Genomic DNA, 16,067 nt, shown 5'->3' with positions numbered 1-16,067 from the left:
GTTGCCTGGCCAAGGTGAGGAAGAGTAAACCTGTTTACCCCTGCATTGCCCCAGGCAGATGTTCTCATGGACACTGCTAACACTTAAAAAAAGCAGGCACCTCGTGAGACCCAGTCATATCTCAGCTGCCACCTCAAGCTGCTGACCTGAACGGGTGTGTCTGGGAGGGCAGAGGACAAACACATGTTCTGAGAGTTTCTCCAAACCACAATGGCCCTGAAGGTTCTAACAAACCCCCTGAGGGCAGCAGCAATGGCACATCTGAGAAAAGGAGGATTTCTGAGGCAAAAACAGCAACGGGAAGCTGCAAGCAGAATCACATTTTTAGGGATATAAGAGGCCTTCCTGTAAGTGGTAATTTGAACAGTCCTCCATATGTTTCATCTGTAGGAAAGCAGAAGTGTTCCACAGGGGCTTTCTTGTACGGCTTTGCTTTTCTTTTTTCTTTTTAAACTTCTCACATTTCAGTCTGGAGAATGCCAGAAATTCTAGTTTTAGAGCACAGGGAGTTTTAGAAGAGGAAGAGAACTGCCATGGCAGGACAAAGTTGCTTCCAAAAACTCTTGGAACTCTTAACCCACTTGGTTAAATAAAAAACAAGAAAAATGAGTAACAGTTTTCAGCAGGGGAAAGAAAAGGCTGCAATTTCTTAATTTTCCTGCAGTCTGCATGTTAAGTACACAGGAAATTCATCCCTCCAAATCTCCATAGCAGGCTCCAAGTACCATCAGCTGAAATCTGAACTAATCCCAGTTGCAATTTACTGTCCAACTCCTGCAACTTCCTTGACAGCCCTCCACGCATTGCTGAGTGTTGGGGAATGTGGCAATATTTACTCCAAAGGAAATCCAACAAAGCCGTGCTGTGACTGATGCTTTTCATGTTGACTGCTATAGTCTCACCGTCTCGTGCTTTCCCCCATCTGTTACACCCAAGTGTGTGCTTTGTGTTATATTTAGTTCCTGCATTATTTGAGAGAACTACTCTCTTGTTTATAGAGCCTCTAACGGAGCAGGCCCAGAACCTTTAGGGCAAATTTGCAAAAACAATTTGGAGCTGCCTAAAAATAGGACTTTTCTCTGCACAAACGAAGAGGATGCACAGCCCAGCAGCACTGCTCTGTGCCAGGCTGACCTGCAAGGCTGCAGCCTTGCTCCTGGCACGGGAAAGCCCTTTCTGGCTTAGAGCATGGGAGCCAGCATTAAACCTTCCACCAGAGAGCTGGACATGTGACCCGTAGTCCTTGAGAAACAGGATGCACGCTACAGTCAACTACGTCATGTTGAGACACTCTCCTCAGACATTTCAAGCCTTTTGAGATGGGAAGATCAAAGCACAGACTATCATCTCCCACCCCTTCCCCTGAGTGCTCAGCTTGAATTACATCTAATATGAAACCCTGAGCAGAATATGTTATTTCACTGTGAGAAGATTCAAGTACAGATGGACTCAACCTTATTCCATGCACGCTCTGTGCCTCTTCATTACCTGTGTCTGGTTCAGACTAGATTAGCATTAATTGTGCATTTGGGAAAAATAAATATCTGCAAGCATGCAGCTTGCCAGAGATTTAAAAAAGATTCAGTAATCAGTCTTGGTGTCAGCAAAAGCAGAGTGTAACAGAACAGAGCATGCAGGAACCCAAATTTATTTCACTGTCAGTTGTGAGAGTCAGAACAGCTCTATTTTTATCTGTGACCTAAGTGTAAGCACCGTATGCTCACCACTGCACAGCAAATTCCTCTTGTCAGAGCACTGAAGAGCCATTTCAATGCAACTCCCCTGGTTTGGACTTGCTTTTAATCCCATTAGTAATAAAGAAAAATCTATTTGCCCTGCCAAATGTAAGCCTGGGGTATGGTGAGACAAACCCTCTGCAAACAGCTGTGCTGACAGCAGAGGTTACAGCTGCTCAGCACCACCATGCCCTGGGGATGCTGTGCACTCTCCCGTGCCAGCAGAGTCAGGAAGGAGCCTATGGCTCACCCCAGGTAGGCAGCAGGTCTTTGTTCAGCCTTCCTTTTGAGCACAGCAGGTTAAGCATCACTGCTGTGGGCCCAGCTCACATCCTCTACTGCAAGCTCCCTACAGGAGGGAGGCATAACATGGACATGAGAGCAAGTGCTGAGAGCAAGGAAGAGCTTGCCCAAAGGGGAAGGATCAGGAACTGGAATTCAGCTGGACCAAAGGCCTTGATGTTGACTGGTTGGGTTGGATGTTCAGCAACGTCTGAAGGGTGAGGCCATGCTGGAAGCAGGCTGCAGCTGGAAGAGGGGTGGGAGAGATGAGGCAGATCCATGCCAGGGGAAAGGCTGGAGGGAGTATCCCCAGGCTGCCTTGTGCCACTGAGATTCCATGCACAGAACCAAAATAAACACCCTGAGCATCTTGCTGACCACATCTGTGATGCCTGGCTTTTAGAGGGGGCAGAGGACACACCGAAGTACCTGTAGCACATGGCACAATCAGAGCATGACTGTGACTCAGCCCTGCTTTTAAGTTGTTTACATAACTTTGCATGAGCCATCAGAAACCAGCCCTGCTTAAGGCAATGCTTAATCCTCCAGCCATTAGTTTAGTCAGCATCACAAGCCCTGCAATTTAACAATTACCCATCCTTCAACTTCAGCCTGGGTCTGTGTGTGCAAACAAATACTAGGCAGCATTCCTTCCAAGCAGGAGAAAGTATGCCTTGAGATTACAGATGACAAATTCAACTCACCATCTGCCCAGTCATGTTTGTGGACAATCACAAATACCCATGATATTACAAAAGGTAATGTTCTGCTTCTGTGCTTTTTGTCTGAAGAGCAGTAAGAAAGACTTTTGTGATTCAAACGAGAGCTCAGATCCGTGCTGGGCTTTCATTACTCCAGTGGAAGCTCGTGGAAGACAGAACCCATGCACGCAGCAGTGAGCACACACAGCCTCCTGTCAGCAAAACCTCCCAGCACAGGAGTTTCCGCTCCAGATCCTCCTTCATCCTTCCCTCAGACTGACCCTCTTCATGCCTGTCAGTCTCCCAGAACTGAATTAAGGAGAGAGCTGCCACATCCCATGAGGGGGATGCTAAAATGGCAGACACGTGTTCAAAATGACCTCTTGGCACTACATCCCTAATTACACTGTATGTATTCTCTCTTTTACATGTTGTTTTAGCTGCACGTGGCATGTCATGCTCTTTGAAATCAGAACAAAAGATTCAAACTACAAAGCATCAAACTAAAAGGTTGCACACTGCAGGTGGGGAGTACAGTGATTTTTGTTCCCAGAAAAATCTGACTAATCTATCAACATACACAGTAAAAATCACATCACTGTAATCAGTGTTCTGTGAACTAACTACAATAAATCTTATTTTTACCCTAAGGTTCTTTTGCCATATTTTTAGCTGTAACAAGAACGTAAGAAACAGTACTCACGTTGTCTTACACATTAAATTGCAAGCAATTGCTCTCAGCTCTTTACAGATGTGTATTATTGCATTACTCCTCCTCTCTTTTCATGGCATATTTATCCCACTGCAATCCTTAGCCCTGGCAAGACAAGTGTCAAAACAGTGGCCTGTCCTGGCAATGGCTTAATCAAGGAGATGCCCTGAAGAACTTCTGCCTGCTGCTGTCACACCAGCCTCCACCTCTTCTGGCTCCCTAATCCTCCTGGTTCCAAACAAACACTGTTTGAAAAGGTCTCCAGAATCAGGCTGTGGTCTACTGCAGAGAACCTGCCCTAACTTCACATCCCAACTTTAAATCACCCAAATTCTGATTGAATCAGACAAAGGTCTGATTCAATTTCTAAACTTGTACATTTATTACTATCTGCCATGAATTCTGCTAGTTGAAAAGAAAGAATATTGCTCAGGCATTGTGAGCAGGTGTTTATGTCCATTTGCTTTGCCTAACAACTGTACTTTCTGGGTCAGTAATTGAAAAATGAATGAATGAAAAGAAACAAACCGAAAATACCTAGGAATTTAACATATCTGCTGTTATGTAGAAGCTGGCTTTATTACTGGAAGAACTCCCCTGGGAAAACAGAAATTACAGTAACACGTGTGGTTTTCACTGTTCACTAAAATAGATCAAGTGAATGCACAAAAATGTTTTTCAAAACAGAAAGGCAACATTGTAGATTTGAATGTGAGCTGAGAGTTTAATTCTCTTTATCCTTTGTAGACCCAATGCAGTGAGGTCTAAGTGTTTACCTTATGCCACACAATTAAACCCACAATTAATGCTTTAGGAACCAAATTGCATACCTCATATCTTGTATCAGGGAAACCCTCAATGTAGGCAGAGTAATTCCTGTATCAGACTTTCGTCTTTCTGTTCCACCACCAACTAGAGTGGAGAAAATACACATAGTTAATACAACACTACAGTAATAGTCTGCAATGCATTTGTCTCTACATACAGCTGAAAACAATCTTAAGCAGCTGGTAACTGCACTGTTTCTGTGCATTGTCATTAACTCTGTCCTGGAAATGTAGAAATAGACAAAATGAAAATTCTGAATATATTACCTATTCCTTCCTTAACCCAGCACTGAACTTGGGAGATCTAGCTTCCTTTTTTTATTTTGTATGTGAAATACCTTAACTTAAATCTGTATAGCAGTGAGTTCTATATAGTAAGAAGTTTCTATGGATAGCTCACAACCAAGAACAACTCAGATAAAATTAAGCTACAGTAACATATTCAATGCAAAGAATGCCATGCATTTCTGGGCTCTGATCAAACCACTTTGTGGTGACACATTTTGCTCTCAGGAATTTGTGCCTGCCAGCCAGATTGTTTAGTGCATTACTCATTGAAGCTTATTAAAAAGTCCTTTCATGGGAGAGACTAGTTTGTCCATAAATGCCTCTTTGAGGACAGATCACACAAGTTCCCATCTGCAGGATCTGAACTGAAGAATCCTTGCAAGATGATCCACTGAAGTTCAGAGACTTACTACAATGCCCCAGCCACTGGGTAGGGACACCTCAAGAAAACCTCTCTTAAAGCACACAAGTAATTTAGTGATTTTAAGGGGCCAAGCCAAAGCATAAATTGAGCACATGGACTGCTGGACAGAGATTAATCACACAATTTCTGAACTGCACCACCCACCAGTATAAAGATTTACTGAACATGGAGTTACTTATACTGGGATTTGAGAGACAGATCGTGCTCACTGAAAGAAAAATGTCAGCTGTCTTATTCCCAGCTCCACACTTTCAGCTTCTTCAGAAATTATCTCTTGTGGAGACACTGCTTCTCATGCCTCACTCAATGATCACTAAAAGGGAATTAAGGTAGTGCACATACATCAAGTGATTTTCCAGACAAGGATGGAAACTACGTTCCTTTGCCTCCAATGATTTCAATCCATTTTGTCCAGACATCAAGACATCCCCACAATGATTTTGAGAAGTCTCAAAATCTAAGTGTGTCATTAGCAAGCAAACACACTGAAAATCCTGCATGTGGTTTCATGTGGTTGCACTGTTCCTCCCATGGCTGAGTTCATTTGCTGTGATGGACTTCTCATGGAGTCACCTGCCAAGTACTCACCTGGAGACTCTGCACTGTGCTCTTGCTTCTCTTCTCTCTCCTGGTACTGAAGTAAATGGGACCACAGTGCAGATTTCCCCTGAAAATGGAACAGGAGGTAGGTTGCTTTAAATAAACCAGGCAAAAAATATAACCAATAATGGCCAATAAACTTGGCAGAATAATGGAATGGCATTTGAATGGGTAAAATGTTCAGTAATGAAAACCAATCCTTCTCTCTTGAGCCTCTCAGGGAGAGAACCATCCCATTGATCCAGCAGTCACAGCACCCACTTTGCTTCTTTGTCCTCCCTCTGGGTTTCCCTTGTGAAGGTTGAAAGGGAATAAACCAAACATGTACTTGACAACATCACCACAATTTCCAGTGGGGAAAACCCCAAAACAATCCCCCTGCCACCCCAAAGAAAACCCAAACACCCAAAACTCCTCAAACCTTTGCAAAATATGAACCAGAGACACTGATCTCAAAGATACTTCCTGCTTTTTCTTGGAGTTGTACCAATGAGTAGCAGCTTAAAAAGCAGAGATGACATATAGTATTTACCAACCTGCTTGACCTGCAGACCATGGCTCCAGATTCTTTCTAGAAGATCACAGAGACTGGCAATCAGTGTATTTTCCTCCAGACCTGTTATGTTGGCTTCTCCATGTCCCAGCTCAACTGCTTCATGGCCCATTTTCTCTACCAACATGCGTTTAGTCTATTAAAAGAAAAAATCCCAACAGTTTCTAAGAATATTATCCAACAAGGGACAGAATTTACAGATGGGTTTGCTTACACATGCTTAATCTAGAGGCCACTGCTAAGAAAGAGAAACATCAAATCTATTTGCAGAGATTGTAAATAACAACAAAAAAATATATATATAGAAAAAATTTGCTTGATTACTTTGAATCATAGAATACACTGAGTTGGAAGGGACCCAGAAAGATCAAGTCCAGCTCCTGTGACTGCACAGGACACACCATGTGTCTGAGAGCATTGTTCAAACACTTCTGGAACTCTGGCAGACTTGGTGCTGTGACCACTTCCCTGGGGAGGCTGTTCCAGCTGTCCTATTTCTATACCCTTTATCTGTTGTCCTATTTCTATGCTGGTGATTTATTACCAAGCAGAGTACAGAATATATCATCAGTCTTACTTAGCTTCTGTTTTAACTCTTGTTACAGCCAATAAAGTTTAACACTCAGGTAAGGCAGTATACTACTAACTGCAACAGACACAAAGAAGCTGTATATCGGTGGCTATAAAAGCTTTTTTCTTACTAGGAATTGTTAAACTTCATCTGCTCTGTATAAACAACATGCACAAGCCACTCCTGCTGAATCTTCCCTTTTGACCATGGGTCTCCAGGCCATTCTGTTTAGGCTACATGTCAATATGAACAATTAAAGGAAATCCTCCAGAAGATGTCTGGTCATGCTGGTTCTCCTTCCTGTCCCTTCTACTTCTTCCATCAACTTCAACTGATCATAAACAGAAGAGCGAAAACACATTCCCTTCTCTTCTAGCTGCTGAAAAACACTACAGGGATACCCACCCTGCAATAACCAGGTATTCCAACAGAACAATGCCATTCCAGCTGTGAACCAGAAGAACATCTGCAGGTGCTATTTCAGTTCTCTGCAATCCAGAGAGCACACAGGGAATGACCTACCTTCATGCGACATTCCTTCAGCAACCCTTCCACAAATTTCCAGTTGGTCTGTGCAATCACAGCTGGAGAGAGGTCTGACAGTTTGGGCTGCCTTAAATTTTTACCCAAACTCCTTGCCTCCTGCATGTATTTCTAAAAATAAAGAGAATGCTTTTAGATATTACAGGTCAGAGTAACTCTCCTCATCCTAGGCAAGCAAGGTGGTAAAACAAGCTTGTGTTAATCTAGAAACACAATCTTGATTTGTCTGATGTTTAGGTGTCAGGCTGGAGAAGTGGAATGATCCCTTTTGACAAGAGAAAAGGCAAGATATTTTCCTGAGTGGTACAGAATCAGTCAGTGAACTGTGCTGTTAGTCACTAGCATGAAGTTAGGCACAACAAGTGCATAAAGTGTGATACCTCCCTCACTCAGCAATAAAGTCAAAATGCCAAGAAAAGTTTATTTCCACTGTTATTTCTCAGTTTAACAAAAAAAATTAGAATTGTCTAATTATATATTAACTATATATGAATTAACTATACATGAATAGAAAAAAAACCCTTGAAAATAAATTATAAGAAGCAGAAATACACTTAGTGAATGAGAAAGATTTCATCCATTACTTTTCATCTAGATACTTTATGCAGGAAAAATGAGACTTGATCTTATTCTCAATTAAGTTCTTGATTACAAGTGAAGCTCATTTTAAACAGAACTGACACTTGGGATCATTCATGTTCTTACAATGGTAATTGCTAAGTATGGACAAAAATCAGCATACTCTTTAAAAAAAGATCCAAGCTATAATTTAAGACTTTCAAACTTTCCTGCTCCACTGCCTTGTCTTTAGGGGTAGGGTATTTTTTGTTTTGGTTTGTTTCTTTGGGGTTTTTTTGTTTGTTTTTTTTGTTAAGCCAAAACTCACAAACCAACCAGCAAATGACCTCTGACACCATCATCAGTGAGAGAGCTGCATGCTGAGCAAGGCTCAGAAGTTGGCCACAACTATCAAAATATTGTTCAAACATTATTAGTGATTTTTTTCTTTAAAAGAATGAGAAGATAATAGAATGTTCCCAAATAAAAGTCAAAAACCAGTGCTCATAGCCTGATGTGGGGATGCTCTGTTTCCATAGTGGGTTTTTGTCCAGTTAATGATGCCACTCTGGGGGATGGTATTTGACAATGACCAGTCTTTCCTGGAAGGAGCACATCATGTCCCTCCAGGGAATCCCTGCTGCTGCTGGCTGGGGTTTCTGGGGAACTGAAAGGTCATTATGGCTGCTGAATCCTTGGAGCTTTCTGTCTGGGTAGAAAATTTATCCCATAGAATAACAGAATGCTTGGGGTTGGAAGGGACCTTAAAGATCACATAGTTCCAAACTTTCTGCAGTGGGCATGGACACCTTCCAGTAGATCAGGAAAAGAAAACAATGAAGTTAATTAAGTTAATTGAAATAGCACATTTTTTTTTTTTTTAATGGGAATTCAGTTTTTCTGATGCAATCAGATTTTCTCAACACAGAAATATGGACCAGAACCACTTAGCATCACCCCAACAGATCAGATAACAATGAAGGGTTCTGCCATGAAAAAGCTGCGTTCCACTGAAGTTCTCAGTTAGGTAACTACAGTTTCACCAATATTGTAAGGATTTTAAAATAGTTCAAAAACTACAGGTAGGAATAAAAGAAAAAAGTTACAGAGGATGAAAGTGTGTTGTTCAGCAAGCAACCTAACAAGTGACTTCCACCTCAGTGCAAAAATTAACAACAAAACCAGTGAAAAAGTAATACAGGGAATATATAACTAGAAAAACTAATATTTCTTTTTAAATGTGAAGGGATAAAAAGTGTGGTTATAGTCTGAAGAGTACAAAACACAGATAGCCTCACTTTATTCATTATATATCTTATTATATTAAAATTTAAAAAAACAAAACAAATCTCTAAGGTTCCAGAGAAGAATAAGGGTGGGCTGAGAGACTCAGTTGATTGCCCTTTGCCTGTTCATCAGCACTCATGCACCACCACCCTCTTGCACACTGGGACACAACGATCAGCAGCCAGAAAGCAATGCTTTTGGGATCTGACGTCCTAAACTGAATTGCCAGGTGAGCAACATGTGGAAAAAAAACCCCAAAGCAAAACAAAATTGTTGTCTTTTAGCTTTGGAGCCACTGTGTTTTCCAGGGAGCTGGTGTGGAAGCTCCTTTCCAGCTACTCTTCTGACTATAACCACACCTCCAAGCGCTACAGGGACGTGCTCATACTCTACAAGAAAGGGGCAGGTTTGAGATGCAGCAAAGACAGAGGTTCCTCATGCTAACAACATCTCAAAAGCAGCTTTCAACAAGAAAAACTAAAACATACCAGGCAGCATTCAGAGAAGGACTTTTTAGGAGGCCGTGCAGGAGGGGGTGGTCCCTGATCCCACTCCCAGAAGGCCATTGAGTTCTGATGAAGCAAAAGCTCCTCCGATGGCTAAGAGGAGGCAGATGCCCCAATGGCAGAACAGCCAGAAAGAAAGAGACAAAGCAAAAGAAGCATGCATATGATCCACAGCCAAAAAAAGAAGAAAGTAAATACATGACAAAATACTGAACAGGCTCTGCTGCGATATACACGCACAAGGCACTGTTTAAATTATGTTTGCAAAGCCATGTTAGCAAAAATAGCAACAAACAGGTACAAGTGCTGTTTTGCTGTGTTTCCATGAAACATTCAAAGCTATGGCTGAAGAGTCCTCTCATCCACTCAGGTTCTTTTGGAGGGCAAACTCCAATACTGACCGACATTATTCACTGAGTTTTACCACAAAACAGCATGAATGCTATATTTTTGCTAGTGACATACATCAGAAGCATACAGACATCAATGGAAAAATGTGGCAGAAAACATTTAATGAAGGATGAGGAACCGAAAAGATGGGAAAGAAACACATGTATGTGACTGACATTTACAAGATGCATGGGAGTTTCCAAGCTTTAGGCACAAAAAGGCCCCAAAGTCTTAACCTTTCAAATAGGCATGCTCATGTCAGAAATCTATGTAAGAGAAACAAAAAAAATTCCTTTAAGAAAAAAGGAATCCTGCCTCATTCACTTCTACAGTGCTGACATTTATTCAAGGACTTGACTTTTCCAGAGACTTCCACCCTGGTCAGAGTTTGACAGCTGCACTGCCAGGGCTCTGCTGTCTGCATGCAGTAAAATGGCCAGGGTCTAAATCAGCAAATAAGCCATTTTCCTGATGACAATGGGGCTGTCTTGTTCCAAAATAATAAAAGCACTTTATTTATGTTGTGTGCTTCACAGTTGTACAGCATCTGCGACAAGCAGCGCAGCATCCAAATGCCTACAGAGACCCAACCAAACCATATGGCAGCCACAAAACTGCCCCACCTAATAGGCACATTTCTGTCCAAATCTCCACCTCCTGGATCACAGCTTGTGCTGCCCTCAGATGAGGCCACCCACCTCCCTCATGTCGTTGTCCAGGCCGATGTGCTCCGAGTGCTGCCGCAGGCGGTCCTTCCTCCGCTGCGTGGTGGTGCTGCGGCTGGCCCAGCGGCTGGGAAATCAGAGAGAGAGGGGACACGTGTGAGCAGGAGAAAATCAGGAGGGAAAGCCTGGGTGAGGAGCTGAAGGACATCCAATGGGTCTGCAGCAAAAGAAGGGAAAGCCCAAGGACCTTGCAGTAAACACGGGTGAGAGCTGGTGCCTGACTTTCCCATGGGAAACCACCTGTGAGGTGACAGACCAGCACTAACCCAAGGGACAAAAATCCTAATGGAAACGTGCCCAGCTGCCTGCCAGGGTCTCCAGTGAGAGCTCCTGGTACCTGAAATGCAGGTCACGCCACAGCATTATGCCATCACCAGGTAAGTCACTGTACTTGGTTACCCAACACCACTGCTGCGTTTGATAAGAACGGTGTCTTTAGCAAAACCCAAAATACAATGATTTACTTTGAGTAGCAACTTCTACAATTTTGATCTCTTGTGAGAAGTGCTACTTCTTTCTCCACATTCTGTGGTACTTCCAAGAATTATTTGGACAAACTTCTCATTGCCATTTTAACAGCTGTTACTGGGTGCATCTAAAGGTTATAAACCTATCTAAAGGTTATAAACAATACTGATGTTCCTGGGATTAGTTATGCTGCTATTTTCACCTTTTTTTTTTTTTTTTTATTTGGTTTCTAAGTACAACAGAAAGCCTGGGATCTTTTCCATCTGCTCATGTATGTCCAGTTGAATCTTTTGTCTCTCCACACAGGTGGTATTGGTGAGGACAGCAGTCTCCAGACCCCAAACCCATGTGTTTCTGTGTGCACCTCAAACAGAAGCACAGACAAATAAAACTTGGGATGTAACTGTTTGGGCAAGGAGTTTCAGCTGGTGACACAGGCAGATGAATGCCTGGGGAGGAAACTGTTGCACAGAGCTGGACTTGGGTTCTGACATCTTGGGCAAAACACTGGGGATGTGTAGGGAGGGGAATCTGACCCAAGAGTAGTGCAGGGATGTGGCCCCTGGTGGCCAAGAAAAGCCTTCTGCTTCCAGTGAGAAGTACTTTGCAAACATGTACATAACTATCTTCATCAGTTCCTTCAGAGAGTCAACCAAAGATTGAATGTTGGCTCATCACACAGATACAAAAGGAAAAAAGGCCACAGGAATTGTTTCAAAAGTCAAACTGAAGTCCCATCATACCTCACAAATAACATAAGAAAACAACTACAAAGGAATAAATCTGGGTCTGCATGTAATTATGGTTCATCACCTCAGTATCCCATATGACAACACATTTATTTTTAAAGCAATTTTACTTTTTTGTGGCCTCAAGTCTCTGCTAACACAACGAAACAGCCCAATAGGTGTCTGCACAGCAAATGCTGATACCCTCTCAGAGGAACACATCACTGACATAAGTGTCTTTGCACCTCCACAGAAGTCTCAAAAATGTACAGCCCCTGAGTTTAATAAGTCACCATTTTAATTTATTTTTTTTTTTTTTAGAAGCAACAGCCAAAACCTCATTAGATGATTAAGAGAGGCAGGAAAATAAACCCCTACATTTCAATAATTGCAACCAACAGAAATCCCACAGAAAAACACTCTGTGGAACCAAGGATAGAAGGTATTAATGTGACTTTAGCCACTTGGCTCTGGAGACCTATTAATTGCAAGCCAGGACCATGTTTATGTTTCACACAACAGAATGTCAATAACACACTGGAAATTTAAGTTATAGATCAAATATTACCCCATATCATAATTTTTCTGTTCCAATTTATATGCTTATTTTCTGAATTCTAGACAGAGCTTGGATCCATCTCCACCCTGCATTTCTGCATTTGCTGGAAGATGAAAGAATTACTTTAAGTGTCCTTTGAGGGAAAACATCTCACCAAAGGTGAAAGCAGAATGAAAGCCACAGAATAATTACAAAATAATACACCACCATTAAGGCATTTTCAGTTCATTCCAGAGCTATACCTCATCTGGGAGACAGCACAGACCATTTTCCACATTATTAATCTGAACTATTTGAATGTTTTAATCATACAAAAGTGAAGATTGTTGGACGTTTATGAAAAAGAGACAGCTGCCTATTAGCTGGAGCAATTACACACAGTGAGCTCCCTCTTTTCCAAACTCTAAGTTAAGGAAGAGGAGCTGTTGAGTCACTGGGTGAGGTCTCTGTGTTCAGATGCTGCCCTGAATCTCTCTGGGAGGTTGGTGAAGATCTAACAGCAGATAAACAGGATTAAGCAGCTAAATCTTTTAAAGCCTTTTCTTTACTGGGCCACATAGAATTTTCCCAAAACATTGCTTCAGTATTACAATAACCATTCCTTCTCCTCAGCAGTGACTGCATTTTAAATTGCTCTTCCTCTCTCTGCGATCACTTGAAGTGATTTTAAGGGGATAAAAGCCCCAGTGCTCGCATCCTCTCCTCATGGCTGCTGAAATCCCATGTGGGTACCTCTGCTGGCCCTGTCATCAGCTGCTGCTCTATTCATACCTCAGCCAAGGTGCTGCCAAATCAGCAAGGAAAGCTGTTCTCCCTCCAGCTTGCTGTCAGCCCTTAGACTTGGGCTTTTCAGATAACCACTGCTGCCTGTATCCCTCCTCTCCTTGTCCTGAGGAGATGAAGCCCTGATATGCTCAGCCTGGATACTGCCCAGGGACTCTGTGCCCCACAAAAAAGCCTTCCCCCTTTAGTTTTTTGCTGGCAGGGCCATGAGCATGGATTACTGGCAGGTTTTGTTTCCTCCCCGCAGTGCAGGCATTGCTCCAAGCAGCAGGTCTCTGGGGATGGAGCAGACGCAGCTCGGTGCGGCGCTGCAGGGAGCCCAGGGACAAGCTGCCCCCGTGGAGAAGTGAGGAAAGGCTCCTTTCAGTGAGTCTGTCTGCATCTAACTCCCATGTCCACAGATGAATGCTCCTCACCCCCAGGGACTGCAGAAAAGCAGATACTTCAGAGGAGGGACCAGGGAAGACTGTGCTTAGTTCAGCATATGGAAATGAAGTAAGGCACCTCCAACTAAGACCTTTGCAACAGGAAGGCAGTCAAGTCAGTATCGTTTAGTATCAAAATCGACCCAACAAGCACAGGAATAGATTTGCAGAGGTTGGAGGGAATGTAATGGTGACATTTGAAACATCCCATGTTAAAATATCATCTTTTACATTTCTATAATAAAAGAGGTGAGGCAGTCAGCAGCAAAGCTGCACTGTCAAAAACAATCTAGGAAAACAGAACCTCACACCAGGGACTGGCCATGCTGTACTGTGACCATGTGTACATATCTCTTTCTTCCCCTACCTTCTCCCTGGCCCTGCTTTTTAAAGCTCCCTGGAGAAATGAAGAAACTGTGTCTTCCTAAATCAGACATGGGTGGAGCAGGCAAAACATGAACATGCTGCTAGAGAACTTCTTTCTCAGATGGATTTAACCACTATTGCCGTCACCATGAAAATCACTACTGTAATTTACAATCCATTTACAGTGATAATGGAGAGAAGGAAGGAGACAAATGCACAGGACAGAATCTAAATCTCCTCATATGCACCATCTGGTGAGGCAGGCTGCTATTTAGGTCTACAAACCACGACAATACCCATTCTACCTATATATGTCCATCAAAGGAGTTATCTGAGTTTTTGCACTCGCAAATCAGCACACAGCTGCCCTACAGCCTCCATCAAACCCCCCTGGAGCATGCACATGTTAAACACACAGAGGCTGCACATCAAATTCCTTGGGCTCAGATGTAGTTTGTGTGGGACTACACAGAGATTCCAAGTCAAACACATGAGACCAAACAAGAAAAGGAATGTTGAAACTGAGCTCCACCTGATCATGGATGGGCTGACAGGTGAGGGGATCCACAGCGTAAATCTGCTCCACAAACACTGCTCCATGGTAAGGAGAATGAAGGCTTAGATGGAGGCTTAGGCACCTTTTCCATATCTGCCATAGGGTGGAATAGGAAAGCTTTGAAACTGCTCACTGGGTGGACAAAAATTTGTAAAAAGCCTTAAAGAGAGTGGCCCTGCACTGACAGAAAATAAGTGATTTTAAAGGGTGGCACACACAGCTGTCATCCTCTGCAAGGAAGAGGTGGAGTGAATTGCCAGCATCACCTCTTAAGCCCTGAGGAACCACTGTCCTATGAGGTATTTAATTTGCAAGTCCCTTGAGACAACAGTACTGCTCAGGAGACAGCAAATGGAATAGCAGATGCAAGGATCCAATACCCATTTTTCCCTGTCAGATTTAATTCTGCATAGCTATGTTAAAATGATATATTAACTCAAAGAAGTTAATTGCACCTCTCCTGCCTTGCATCAGTTGAGCAGAGGATCAGTAGCTCAGGAGACTCACCCATCAGGTTCCAAGTCACCACAACATGTATTTCCTTTACAACCTTTAACTACAGATTGTCAGTCACACTACATTCTTGAAAATGAATGTATTTGAGTACAAGTGGCTCATATTTTCATTGCACCCATCAGTGGTTTGCTACATTAGGTTACCCTAAGTATAGCAACTGCTTGTTTCAGATTTCCTTATGTAAAAGGTGAGCTTTTACTACTCACAAAATGTAAATAACCCCAGTGCTGTGTGTGGATGGCTCACTGCTGACTCATTCCATGCTCACCTAGATGCACTGCAGAGATGCCACTCTGTATTACTTGCAATTGTTTGGCTTGATTAAAAGAGAAGATAACTTCATTTAACACAGCCTTAAAGCAGTACCAAACAGACAGTGGGGTAGTAAAGGCCATATAATATGAAGCAGTCATTAAAAGAGAAAGACCATTTGGCATACAAAGAATAATTTAGTTAAAACCAGAATAAATTCTGCCATCACACAGAGATACATCAACCCCTTTGCATTATATATACATCATATTTCCTTGAAAATCATTATCTGATGTTAAATGCTAGCAACAAGCAAACAAGAGTCCTGTTAAAAAATGAGAACCACAGCCTCAGGCAGATAAACCATTCACAGTTCCCAGCTTGAAGGAGGAAGCTGAAGATGAAAGCCACCGGACAATGCCCACACAAGTCACGTCACAAAATGGAGCACAAAAATGAATCAATTCCATACATTCCTAGTGCATGGGTTTCGTAAATAAATACTGACATAGTGGTCAGATCGGCAAATGCAGCTCAGGAACAAATAAATGCCTGGAGAAAGCAAACAATTAACTTCTGAAATCTGCTTCATGGATAAGAGCAACACATCACTCCGCAAAAGTCTGAGGTTAGAGGCCAAGTACAGTGGGATGTGTGCTTGAAGACTGGGACTGTGCCCTCCTTTGGGGACTGCCGCAGGAAAGGCAGGAC

General features: G+C 42.6%; 1 protein-coding gene across 7 annotated transcripts in view; it reads right to left on the bottom strand.

Annotated features, from left to right (window-relative positions):
* Positions 1–16,067, bottom strand: part of LOC131592011 (DENN domain-containing protein 5B-like) — a 103,297-nt gene that overhangs the window by 12,195 nt on the left and 75,035 nt on the right. For 4 of the 7 annotated variants that reach the window (XM_058863207.1, XM_058863209.1, XM_058863208.1 and 1 more), the window contains 6 exons: positions 10,677–10,770; positions 9,571–9,681; positions 7,217–7,348; positions 6,107–6,259; positions 5,559–5,637; positions 4,262–4,343 (listed from right to left, as the gene is read on the bottom strand). In XM_058863207.1, the coding sequence (XP_058719190.1) occupies positions 4,262–4,343; positions 5,559–5,637; positions 6,107–6,259; positions 7,217–7,348; positions 9,571–9,681; positions 10,677–10,770 (651 nt within the window). The remainder of the gene's footprint in view (positions 1–4,261; positions 4,344–5,558; positions 5,638–6,106; positions 6,260–7,216; positions 7,349–9,570; positions 9,682–10,676; positions 10,771–16,067) is intronic. The other 3 variants (XM_058863210.1, XM_058863212.1, XM_058863213.1) reach the window with 1 other exon arrangement.

This window comes from Poecile atricapillus, chromosome W (assembly GCF_030490865.1).
Source record: "Poecile atricapillus isolate bPoeAtr1 chromosome W, bPoeAtr1.hap1, whole genome shotgun sequence".
NCBI classification, from domain to species: Eukaryota; Metazoa; Chordata; class Aves; order Passeriformes; family Paridae; genus Poecile; species Poecile atricapillus.
This window is presented reverse-complemented; position numbering and strand designations above follow the sequence as displayed.